Source organism: Mytilus galloprovincialis, chromosome 7 (assembly GCF_965363235.1).
Source record: "Mytilus galloprovincialis chromosome 7, xbMytGall1.hap1.1, whole genome shotgun sequence".
NCBI lineage: Eukaryota > Metazoa > Mollusca > Bivalvia > Mytilida > Mytilidae > Mytilus > Mytilus galloprovincialis.
In genome coordinates, this window is record NC_134844.1 from 73,103,296 (window position 1) to 73,117,162 (window position 13,867).

The window sequence follows — 13,867 nt, forward strand, 5'->3', positions numbered from 1 at the left end:
CTCAATTTTCAAACTTATTTCGAAGCACGAAATCATATTTCCGAACTGAAACTTAATACATATTTAATTGTAAAAATTTATAAACTGTAAAACGCGGGGTTAGAAGGAAAAATGTGCATTATAACAAAAAAGTTATGACCGTTTTATTTATGTACCCGTTCACTTTTATGGATAATCTGTCGGCCATTAAAAATATACAACTTAAGTGCCTGTCTCACATAAATCCATGCAAAGTGATCCAGAAGCAAGGTTACAAGATCATCTTAATATTCTGTTGCAAGGAAGGTCTTATCATATAATAATTTTAGGAAAAAAAAAATTTCCAAAAATTTTCAAGGATATACCTTATAACGGGCTGTTTCTAAAAATAGAATTTCTATCAAGATTAAAGGTTAAAAACATGCAATTTTTGATAAAATGGACCTTAAAAATACATTCAATGAATATTTTGTAGGCATTTTAGTATGGCTTTATCATAAATATGAACCAATATGAAACTAATGATTATACTTTTGTTGACCTCTCAAATTTCCTTTTAAGTGCAGCAAGGTCACCAAAAGGTCAAATTTCAAATTTTTGAAAATTTTGCAAAAATTCAGGTTTTCAAAGTCTTCCCAGGAAAAGCGAGGATAATTATTTCCTTTTATTTTGGTCTCTTTACTATTGCTATAGCATTATTTACAAAATATAAAAAAATTGTCGTCGGCAAATGAATTTGTCTGCTTGAATTTTATTCCTCTTTCAGTCATAGTTATGGATTTTGGTAATTTTTGCATATTTTTCACTTGATAACAGAAAATTTTCAAGTAAGATCATGAAATTGTTAGAAACATTAAACAGCTATTAGCTTAATATTTTTTAATGAATTTTGTACATGTATTTAGTTTTTAAGAAAAAAAAATCAATTAAAGGGGAGATAATAAAATATTGAATTTATTGGACAAACTTTTATTTTCTGAATTTTTCAAGAAAATAAGGTCTTTAAACCTTTTATATTCTGGAATTATTTATGAAACACCATTCTATACTAGATATTTATCTGCTTATATAGTTTTATTGTCCAAAATATATGTTTTTCTCTATATAATCTACATAAAAAGCTAAAATATATTAATTTCATTGAATTTTCAAAGAGAAAAATGTCAAAATGTCAACACTCTTTTATTATACATGAATTTTTAGCTTGCATTGAGACAAGTCATTTAGATTCAGATACCTTAGTCACCATAAGCTGGTAAAAACTGGATTATCTGTTCATTCCTGCTGACAATACATTTACTTTTATAACTTTTTTTTTTATTTGGATTGAGAGTTGTCTCATTGGCACTCATACCACATCTTCCTATCCATATATACCTGCCATTTATTTCACAGGCCAAAACCTTTTGTAAAAATTCAAATGTTGAACCTTACAAAATTTCAGTACACACATGCATAAACAAAATGAGAAAAAAAACTTTATTGGGAAACAAGCAGAGAGGTGTCAGCATATACCCACACAGTAGATGTGCAAACTATGTTTCAACAAAATGACAAATGACACAGTATAAAAGAAAACACATTTATTAAAGGCAATAAGGAATATGGAATATGCAATGTTACACAATCTGGATCAGATAAGGAAACATGAACGATACACATTCCATACATTTGTAAAATGGTTTACATTAGCTATTTGGAAACTAAGAGTCTTTCATTGAAGAAATGTGTTGTTTATATTCCTTAGTATTCAGTAGGTACATTTGTTAATCTGAAAAAGCTTGCACACTAAAGCTTGCCTTGCCTCCTAGTTTCTGAGAAAATTTTTACTGATAAATTTGTTCACACCACGATCAAATTATTGATTTGGATCATTATATAGCACTGGCCAAAACAGAAAAATAATGCAAGTCTGGATTCAGCATATGCCACCACCTTCAAGACACATAATTTGGAGAAAAAAAACCAAAGGTAACAATAGGGTGGAATTTTTTAGGCTGAAATGCCATTAGATTAACAAGATATCTCAATGAACAATGATGAACATTCTATACATATATTGTTGCATATACACACAAGGATATGAAATGTTCATCTACAAATCTTAAATAGAATGTTCACAAATGCATTATTTGCTCATCCTCTTTGCTATGAAAATATTTTTAGGACAGCTCATACTGTATATATATATATATTGACTAGCAAATATGAATTTTAAAACCACAAAGTCATAGAACTTAGAAGTGGTAAATTACTTTAACATGTTTAATAGGTAATAAATAATATCAACAAAATGTAGACATTTCTGCAATCTTCTCTATTCATTACTTTTTCTAAATATTAGCAATATTGGTTATGAAACATTCTGTTTTTCATAACCAAGTTGACATCCCTAGTCTTGAACAAAATTTTCAAATTTCAAGAAATAAATCAATACAACTATTACCTAAATAACAGTTTAAAAAATACAAAATCTTATATGCCTACAGAAGAAAAAACGTCAGTGACAATAGACGAAACATCTGAATTTAACTCATTTACATCTAACATGTTAACAATAGCTGAAAGTTTTTCATCCTCATCAACAGAAACCTCACACAGTTCAACTCTTGGGACCTTTGATGCAGTTATGTTTGCTCTTGATTTTGAAATGAATTGAGCAACATATCCCCTTATTTGCGATGGAGTTAACCACTCTTTTTTCACAAACATCTTTTGCCCATTTTCATCAGTTACTTTACGAAGTTCTTCCGATAATTGATAGTAATTTGGTCGAGTACCAGTTTTTTCACACGAAATACAGATATTTTGCAAATATTTTTTAACATTTTCTGAGAATCTTGCTGTTAGCCTTTTTCCTTTTAATGCCCAGCCTCCTTTCTCGTTTATCTCGCCCATATTAATGTTGTGCTGATCTTCACTTGTACAATGGACAAGTGTTTCATTATATGATAAAACTGACTCACACTGACCAGCATATATTTGAACAGCAGTGTCAAGACATGAAACTGGGTTCGTTCTGTAGTTGTGGTTGCCAATAGTTAAATGCATTTCAAGATTGCAGGATTTGGCAAATACTTTGTCACATGAATCATCAGGACAACAAAAATATGGCATGTTATATTCACTCTCATTACTATTTACATCAGCAACTGGTTCTATAGGTCTTTGTTCTTCATTATTACAAGTATTATCAATTCCATCAGTATCATTTCTTGTTATTGGAATCGTTACAGTTCCTTTTGCTGGCTGCTCATTAGGCCCAGGGAATGGCTGAACCACCTGAAAAGAAATAAATAGAATTCTTACTATTTGTATTAAACAAAGACCGACGACGATTATAACACAACATAGATAGAAAACTCCTGCAATGAATTTTGAATATTAAATAAAACTGTTCGACAACAACCAAAAATTTCAGAAATTACCTATTGAGATGAAATACACATTAACCCATGTGAATTCAATTTAATGTAAATTATTTGTCTCAAAACTTCATGGTGAAGTTGTCATTTTTTAATAATCCTAAATGTATTATAGTCAGCTAGAACACATGTATAACTCATTGTTAAATATTTGATTAAATTGTTCATATTTTCAATATACAAATAAATATTTATCATTACTTTTTCTAATGCTATTTTTAAAATTATCATTTTTCAAAACTACAAATATTGCATGCATGAGGCCTAAAAAAAATTAATCTGTGTTTCCAGTAACATCACTTTGAAAAATAGGGTTGGAAGGTAAGATTTTTTTGATTTTTTTTTTACATTGTCAACGAAATTTGGAAAATTGTCATGGTTTTCCCAAGTCTGAATCCGTAATAAGTTTCAATACCGGAAGTCGTCCATTTGCAATGTTTTTGAAGCACCTGCTGTGCAAATTTCGTGGATTTTCACCTATTTGGAATACCTTATGACATTGATAAAATGTTTTACTGGTTTTCTGTGCCAGTGGAAGCAAGTTAGATAAATTATTATGTCGATTAACAGACATGACAGAAGCCTGTGTCAAAAAACAGGGTCGGTTGATATCCATTTTTTTTTTGAAGATCCAATAAAAAAATTATGGTCGGGGCTAGAAAACTGGGTCAGTCGGGTTACCAGAAACTAAAATTTTTTTTCTTGGCCTGAATCTAGACAATTTTGTGAAAATGATTGTTAGTTTATATGATACAAGCCCAGACATTTTTTTTAACTTTTAGATAGCTGTTCACAAGCATGACAAGCGCAAAAGTTACCTTCATTTTGTAAACACATTCCATTGATAGATGTGGATCTGTACTTGTCTTAATCATCAACCCTTCACCAACTTCATATGCTTTTCTTGCTGTGATGGCTTCACCTCCAAATGTAAAGTTATTCAGCATGCTAATACCTATCAAAAATACAGATACATGATCATAAACATCAAATATATTATCCAACATGTCTAAATTAAAAGACATCAGTATCTTTACACAAACACAAGTTTCAATTTTTCTCTTAGTGTTGTATTTTTAAAGAAAATTCTCAAATATCATCATGTCAGGGCCTCTTATCGCCAACCATAAGATATACATTTTTCTCATTGTTGAAGACTGTACAGTTGCCTCGTAACTGCTTACCTTACATTTTCTGCATTTGAACTTTAATGGATAGTTTGTCTCATTGGCAATCATATCACCATGATCATGATGATCACATCTCCTTATTTTCATATATATATATATACATTTTGTATATTAAAAATCATCATTTTCACATAATCATGATAATCATGCAAAATTTATTTACAATGAAGAATATTTTTTAAAAAATTTTGTAGCTAGCTATCTCAGGTATATAGAGAAAAGGGAACAGTTAAAAAATTCTATTTTCATTATACATATATGTGTCAAACTGCAAAAATCCCAAAAATAATACGTAAATATTTACCTGGTATTTTAACTTTTGCATGAGGCTCATCATCTTGGTTCACCGAAATAATGCTGACTTGAGTTCCCCTAATTCCACAATGGCTGTCTAACGCTATCTTCATATCTGCTGAGCTGACAACGTTATGGCCCTCATTTGCATATTTGTAAATGTGAAGACGAGACGTACCAGTTTTGCTATCACATAGATCTTTTCCTGACTGTGCCTCAGAAAAGTTATACTCCTTAATCAGAATAGGAAATATGGCATTGTTTTGTTGAATAAATGAAAGTAAGTTAGTGCAGTGGTAGCACGCTGCATTGTCACTCTTGAGGAATAGCTCATCTATTTCAGGATTGACAGTCTTGAGTTGATCGAGTAAGTTGACAACAATATTTGCCACTGAAAACCATCCTTGGGTTCCATTCTCCAAAATATGAATGTAGCATTGCAGATCCAACTCATTTTCTTTAGATGTAGTAATAACACATGATATGTGCCAGCTGAACCCCTTCTTCCCAAAGAATTCAGATTGTGTTTCTCTATATTGGAACGGTAAGAATTTCATTGCCCAGTCCATTATAACCAATGCTTGTTTAAATGTTAAGGATTTAAGTATGTTCCTTCTAGCACTCTCCTGATGTACAGTTCTTAAAAGATGTTTCTTCCATTCCATCAAGTGCTTTTCAGCCATTTCCATCTCGAATTTCATCTCTTCAAGGATGGTTGTTGGGATTTCAATCTGGTTAATTTTTTCATTAATCATATCTAAACAACTTTCAACCATTGCACATTTCTCACATTGCCTTTCATGGTTATGGTTGCAGGATGCTGAGAATTTTGGTTCTGTCGGGTCACTCAATGCCATTGTTGTGCAATGATCTGTACAGCCATCAAGTCTGTTCAAATGACTTTTATACTCATACTTTAGGAACTGGTTAATCAACTGTATAATGTCAGTCAAAGACTTAGATTCTGGTTGGCTCATTCCAAAAGTTTCCAGTTTTTGAACAAGTTTTGATAGCATGTCAATGGAGTTCATACCAGCTGCTGTTATATTGTCCAAACCTTGCAATGCTCTTTGTTTCGAAGCATGACATACTTTAAGAATCCTGTATAAAGATGCTCTGCTAAAGGTTTCAAAATCATATTCTTTGCAGAAACTTTGGTATATTGAAATGATTCTTGCATGTATCAAGTTCCTGATAACTTTCGGAATAGGTATTTTTTCATTTGATGACAACTTCAGAACGGTTTGGCCAAATCCAACAACACTTGAATACAATGGATTCATTATAAATTCAATGAAGTGAGTAAGTTTTGGCTTTGTCAGCTTCATTCTATAAACTTTTGGCTTATTAATAATATGTCCAGGACCCGTAACAAGTGCATGTTTACGTGCACTATCTATCTTAAATAGAGATATACCAGGAATCAGTTTCTGTAGCTCAGCCTTGGTGAAGCTATTGACAATTAAAGACAAGATTTGAGTTTGAGTTCTACTGTCTGTAACATTGTTGTATGCATTGATAATTGTTTTTGTGGTTTGATCAATTTCACACATTTCTTGAGTCTTGGAGAACTTCTTGTACATACTTTCAAGAAGAAAACACTCTTGATTAGGAGCTATGATGCTCAACACAATTTCTACACATTCAAAGGTTTTCTTTGAGTAATAGGACCGCATACTATTACTTATCGAGTTCCAAGGCTTTTGAAGTTGACTTTGTAATGGTTGAAATGTACTGCTTAATATCTCCATTGCCTTATTAAGTTTTTCCCTGGGTGTTCTCTGTGCCTCTAACCAATCCTGGCTGCATGTTTCTTGTGAAGTACCTATAACATAAAATTTCAGTGAAGACCTTATTCATTTCTTACATCAGGTCTTTGACATTTAGGTAAAATTATCATTTAAATTTATTCAAACCTATCTATTTAAAAAAGTTAGTATGTTATCATAAATATTTTAACCATATCACTATATAAAAGAAGATATGGTATGATTGCCAATAAGACAACTATCTACAAAAGACCAAAATGACACAAACATTAACAACTATAGGTCACTGTACGGCCTTCAACATTGAGCAAAGCCCATACCGCATAGTCAGCTATAAAAGGCCCCAATAAGACAATGTAAAACAATTCAAACGAGAAAATCAACGGCTTCATTTATGTAAAAAATGAACGAAAAACAAATATGTAACACATAAACAAACGACAACCACTAAATTACAGGCTCCTGACTTGGGACTAGTTCTTTTTGCTCTGTTCTTTCACATCAATATAATAGTGCGTTTATTTACTGGAACGGCAAATATTTGCCTTCACCTAGGATTCCGATCCAAAAGAATGGCTGTATAAATTGTCCCATTAAAATGGAAAAACTTCATTGGGCTTTAATTCATACAGTTTTTACGAGTTTGCCCTTAATACCGATATTTTATTCCTCACTGTCATTGAAAGTAAAATATTTATCATAAAGGGAAAACCAGTGGAAAAATCAATGTAAATTTAAGCCCGCAAAAATCATTACTTTACCATCTCATATTAGCAGTATTTTTTCGATTCAGCATATTTAACAAACCAAAGAATTCACTTTTGTTGAATTTTGAACATTTTGAACCTTTATTTGAACCAATATGAAAGTAAGGTTCATAAAAAATACCAGTTAAATTCAGCATATCAACATGATCAAACAACCCCAAATTGTATATTTTGTTGAATTCAAACAAAAGTTAGATTTTGGACCCTTTAGACCTGAATATGGACAACTTTGGGCTCAGTATTCAAATTCTAAATACCTGGTTGGAATTAGCATATCAAAGAACCTAAAAATTCAACTTCAACAAAGTTTAATTTTAAAAATAATTTTTGCAACTTTTCCACTTGTAAAGGGGCATAACTCATGTAACTCAGAACAGTAAAAGTGACGCCAACAACATTCAAAACTATTCTGTGTTTAGTGGTATTTAGCATTGGACCAACTTCAAAACTGGGCTAATAATAAAAAATCTAAGTACAGTTTTAGATTCAGCATATCAAAGAACCCCAAATTTTTAATTTTTGTCAAAATTAAGCTAAGTTTAATTTTGGACCTTTTGGACCTTAATGTAGACCAATTTGAAAACGGGACCAAAAATTAAGAATCTAAGTACACAGTTAGACTCGGCATATCAAAGAACCCCAATTATACAATTATTTATGAAATCAAACAAAGTTTAATTTTGGACCCTTTGGGCCCCTTATTCCAAAACTGTTGTTGGGACCAAACCTCCCAGAATCAATACCAACCTTTCTTTTGAGGTCATAAACCTTGTGTCTAAATTTCATAAATTTCTATTTACTTTTACTAAAGTTATGGTGCGAAAACCAAGAAAAATGCTTATTTGAACCCCTTTTTGGCCCGTAATTCCTCAACTGTTAGAACCAAAACTCCCAAAATCAATCCCAACCTTCCTTTTGAGGTTATTAACCTTGTGTCAAAATTTCATAGATTTCTATTTACTTAAACTGAAGTTATAGTGCGAAAAACAAGACATGCTTATTTGGGCCCTTTTTGGCTCCTAATTCCTAAAATGTGGGGATCAAAACTCCCAAAATCAATCCCAGCCTTCCTTTTGTGGTCATAAACCTTGTGTTAAAATTTCATATATTTCTATTCAATTTTACTAAAGTTAGAGTGCGAAAACTAAAAGTATTCGGACTACGACGACGACGACGCCAACGTGATAGCAATATACGACGAAATTTTTTTCAAATTTTGCGGTCGTATGAAAAAGCATACTCTACATCGGTATTAAAAGTTCAACCTTGAACTTGATTTTTGTTTTGTGGTAATGAACATTGTGTATAAATTTCATACCATTTGATTGAGTCAAACAAATGATACAGAACAAAAGGCAATTTTGAGACATACAGACAAGGGTTAAATATTATGCCCCCTCTGTTATGGTAAGGGCCTTAAAAGACAAACATACTCTCAGATCTTAGTCATAAGTCTTTTTTTTTATGTGTTATGTATGAAAACTAGTGTTGTCAACCTTGGCATTTGTACTAACTTCAGATTGAAAAATAAAAGGATTTCTTGATCTTGTCGAATAAAAGATGTCTGAAACAGATGATTGTGGCATTTTGTTTTTCAGTATGACAAATTGACTATAAAGGGTAATAACTCCTTAATAAGTCTGAATGACCATTTTGTTCATGGTGACTTATTTTTAGATCTTATTTAGCTGTACATTATTGCTGTTTACAGTTTACCTCTATATATAATTCAAGATAATAACCAAAAGCTGCCAAATTTTCTTACCCAATATACTATTTGCAGCCATGGTAGACATCTTGGTTCAAGGGTAGGGTCATTGGACACAAATGAGTTTCAGGTTAAATTTTTTGGTCAAGATAGTTTTTGATAAAGTTAAAGACCAATCAACTTGAAACTTAGTACACATGTGCCCTATGATATGCTCTTTCTAGTTAAATTGAAAAATTAGATTTTTAACCCAATTTTATGATCCATTGAATATAGATAATGATAGTGGGAATCAGGCATCCATGTACTATGGACATATTCTTTTTGATTTACACTAATGAGATGAAATAGTACATTTAGAAATGTCATTGATACTATTTACTGCCTGCATTTATCATGTTTATTTATGGAGGTTATATTACTTATTCTATTTACTTATTACCTCCAGTGTAACATGAAAATGGTTCACTGCTTTCTGTATCCATTACATCATCTGAACAACTGTCTTTCCCTAAAAAAAAGGATAGAGAAATAAAAGATTAACACTTAAATCCCAATTCTTGTGCAAATATATAATAAATATGTATCCAAATTTATTTAATTCCATTATACAAAAGTTTGTATTATATAGTGTTTGTAGTAACTTGATCTCAGCATAGTGTACACATGATACATGTACATACAGGTTGCATGAGCATGACATTTAATAATGCCTCTTATTTACAATGTATATCATAGTCAAAGCTCTTATTCTTATTCTCTGGCAAGGATAAACAACAGAAATTTGTTTTTATAATTCAGGATATTATACAACATGTGAAATTTGGGACTTAAATCTGACAATGAAAGTCTCATAACTAGAATTGGAATAGATAAATAGAAAATTATAAAAAAAAATGTCTTCTTTCAAATCCAATTTTATGGTAAAATTACATCATAATTGGTTTTAATCAAGTTTTATTTATCATACAAAGTGTTGAGAGATAGAAAAACAAACATAGTTAACCATAAAATGTCCTGTCTATGACAATCCTAAGAAAACTATAGGTTTTGATTCAGTAATTGCATTGCTGAACCATGAAGAAAGGACAATAAACATATTACAAATGGATAACATAAGGCATCTGTATAACCAATATTTTTAAAACATGTTTAAAAGTGATAAAAACTATACAGTTTGTGTGATGCCTCAAATTTTGCTAATTTTGTATTGACTTAGTGCCATTGTACAATATTGATTCTTTTGGTAAAATAGTAAACAAATTTTTTTTTACCCACAAACATAGGACAGAATGTTTTTACCTAAGTCTTCTCTATTCAACTCATAAAACTGTCCATCATCACCATTCAATATCTGCAGGATCTTCTGCAAATGAACTGAAACAAAGAAAACTAGATTTAATGGAGCAATAGATAAAATAGTCTTCCTACCAGTAATTTTAAAACCTAAATAGAAATCTAACTATTTAGTAAACTCGTTAGAATTGTCATTTAAGGGCCTTTTATAGCTCACTAAGCTGTATGGGCTTTGCTCATTGTTGAAGGCCCCACAGTGACCTACAGTTGTTAATTTGTGTCATTTGGTCTCTTGTGAAGAGTTGTTTCATTGGCACTCATACCACATCTTTTTTATATATAAACCTGTATCTAGTAGTTCTGTAATCAGTGTAATGGTCATATACAGTTCAATAAGTTATTCTTATAAATTGTATATATACAAGTACATCAATCATATTCAACAAAATGTCAAAATTTTCTTAAAACCAAGGATCAATTTCCCAAATTGATACAAGTAAAAATAGTTCATTGTTTGTAATAGAAATCTAAAAACTGCAGTTCACATGAATCTCCCTTTTTAATGAATTTATAATTTTACAAAATCAATCTTAATTTTTTTGGTGTATTTTTACTGCATTTAAAGCTCTGGTCTTTTGGGTAGATATAACTAATTAACTGACGAAATAAGTTTTACCTAATTCATCCTTGAAATTGACTTCTAAATGGCTAGACACAGTCTTCTTGTGTTTTGTTGAACACTGTTTACAAATTTCTGCAAAGATTAAATGAAACCATAAATGAACAAGAACACATGTACATGTACATGATGTACAAAAAATGTCCCCATGATTCAACTGACCTTCTCCCCCACAATTTACACAAAACAGTTTCCTGTAATTTTTTTGGAATACATAAAAGATAGAATAAGCAAGAACAATATATACTTATTGAGTCTACCTTAAACATACATATACATGCATGAATATCAATATCAATTTTAAAGATATATTTCTATTTCCAAATAGTCTGGAAAAAGTACTAGTCTTTATAGCTGTAGTCGGACGGATATATATGTAAATAAAAACCATTCATTTTTTTTTTAATATTTTAATAAAAATGTGTCTGTCTGTGACTCTGTGTTACAATGTAAGAGGGGCATTATTATGATTGGCTTTTGTGTCAGACCTTCCCTTATTCATGTTATTGGGTCTTTAACTTAACATTTTTCTTTTAGTACATGTACATATAATATTGTTTTACATAGATGATACAATGTAGTTTGAAGTTTAGTATGTATATAAATATCATTTGATACATAATTGTTGTACATGTAGGTACAATGTACCTACAAAGAGGTGGGTTTTTGGTATAGTATCTACATTTGCTGACAAGTTAAATTTGGTGATATTCATTCCTAATACTATAGTAAGCCTATAACTATTAAAGAGATGATTATGATTCTTAATTGGCTTTCTCTCTCTTCAAAATGTCAGAATCAGATATACATGTATGTAGTTTGCTACATGTACCTGATCAACAAAGCATGTGATGAGTTCAAACTTGAATGATAAGAACACATTTATCATGTTAATCTTTTAACTATTTATTTGAGTTTTTTGTAGTTCCAACATAGGGGTATCACATTCAAACTTGAAGAGCATTGAATTTAGAAATAGATATATTTTACACATAGAAATTTATGTAAACTGTACTGCAAATAATAATAGGGACCTAATTATGAAGTTGTTTTATTCTGTACAGTGATTATAATAGGTAGCTTTTGCTTTCAATGTTTCTTTGCTTCTGGGGTACATTTGTACATATACAAAATGCAGGACCATTTAAAGCTATATACACAGTGTTCCACAAATGAAATGTAGTACACAATTTACATTTTTTATTCTGATAAATTTGACCCTACATAAATCGTGTACTTCTGACATGGTTCACAGAACATTAAAATTTAATAGCACATTGGGGTACGTCTTATGGAGTCACTTAGTCAGGACACACATTCTGGTTAACAAATACATGTACAATATTCATGTACATGTATGTTGGTACAATATTAATGTACATTTCTCTAATGTACAAAATGTACATCTGTGGTTGAAATTGCATTTGGTGATTTGACATTGATGGCAAATTCTAAATTAAATAACCAAACAATGTAGCTTTCTATAATCATGTAATCTTTTTACACTCTTTTTGACAAACAGGAAGACTGCAGTGTTTGTTCCATGAATAAAAAAAGGGGGAGGCAGGATTGAAATAGTGTTTTATTCATACATTAATAAAAAAAAATGTAGCCTTTTCTATGCTACAAAAATTAAACAGAGATCTTATTGACATATTTGAGGGTAAGGCTACAAAGATTGATTAGAATTCTTCAATTTACATTAACAGTTTATATGGTTGAAATCTAGAGTCATACCTGATCCAATTGGCAATATCTGTCTGGTCTTCAACCACAACTCTTTACAGACAGTTGGGTTGGCACCACGGTCTGCTTTGGCTTTACTACCATCATTGTGATCTGGATATGTACATTGCACTTTTCCTCTTCTCCAGTTTAAACCTAGTTCTGCCCGATGTGATTCACAGATGTTGAGGTTCAAAGATAATTTGTCAAGTGTAAAAATACCACTTCGGAACAAAATCAACAAAGATTCGGGACATTCAAGCTTCTCAAACGGTTTCCCTGGAATTGTTTCAGAGGACTTAAGTCCAATCAAATGTCTTTCTGTACTTCTTTGACACTCAAAAATATGTACATAAGGGTCCAAATTGTTGCATGTTACAGTTGAAAATTTGTGAAAATCACACACTCTTGCTTGGATTGCTGTCATAATTCTTAAAAATCAGTTTTAAATCTTCTTTGCATTGTGACAGTCATGAATAATTTGGCATTAAACAGTGATTTACCAGGTTAAATTTGAAAAAATGAGATGTTTACCATGTAACCATAGATGTCTTCTGGCAGACTGTAATTCCCTCCTAAATTTATGGACCTCCACACAGGAGATTTAAAGGAAAAGGGCAGATAACTCCATCCAAAAAACGGTAAAAATGCTTAACAAATAGCAAATTAAGGTTTCCTACTATAAAATAATTTTGTTTCTTGAGTAAATGATATTTAAAAATAACAACTAAAGCAAAAGAAAGTAAAAAATAAAACTAACAAGAGTAATTATGAAAAATTTTGATATCCATGAAAATTTGAATTTTTGAAAAATCACACTTTTTTAAATGAATCATTTGATATGAAAAAAGAATTTGCCAACGGTAATTTTTTTATATTATATTTCAGTGGGCGAACTGTCAAAGATGTGATAAAATTTCAACCAAAAAAATATCCTCGCTTCACAGTACTCTTTATTGAAAAATGGCAAATTTTGTCTTTTCAATAACACTGGATTTTCACGGGAATTATATATATAGTGTGGAAAAAATACTT

General features: G+C 30.9%; 1 protein-coding gene across 2 annotated transcripts; it reads right to left on the bottom strand.

Moving 5' to 3' along the window:
* Positions 1-200: 200 nt before the first annotated feature.
* On the bottom strand, positions 201-13,617 carry LOC143083624 (uncharacterized). 2 transcript variants are annotated; one of them, XM_076259900.1, is made up of 7 exons: positions 12,845-13,610; positions 11,105-11,182; positions 10,435-10,509; positions 9,575-9,643; positions 4,899-6,713; positions 4,223-4,359; positions 201-3,261 (listed from the first exon to the last, which is right to left on the bottom strand). In XM_076259900.1, exons 1-7 carry the CDS (start codon positions 13,257-13,259, stop codon positions 2,455-2,457), a joined length of 3,396 nt encoding a protein of 1,131 aa, XP_076116015.1. In that variant the 5' UTR covers positions 13,260-13,610; the 3' UTR covers positions 201-2,454. The 2 variants fall into 2 exon arrangements, with proteins under 2 accessions (XP_076116015.1, XP_076116016.1); XM_076259901.1 differs by lacking the exons at positions 4,223-4,359; positions 4,899-6,713 and having other exon boundaries at positions 3,091-3,261; positions 12,845-13,617.
* Between the last annotated feature and the right edge of the window lie 250 nt (positions 13,618-13,867).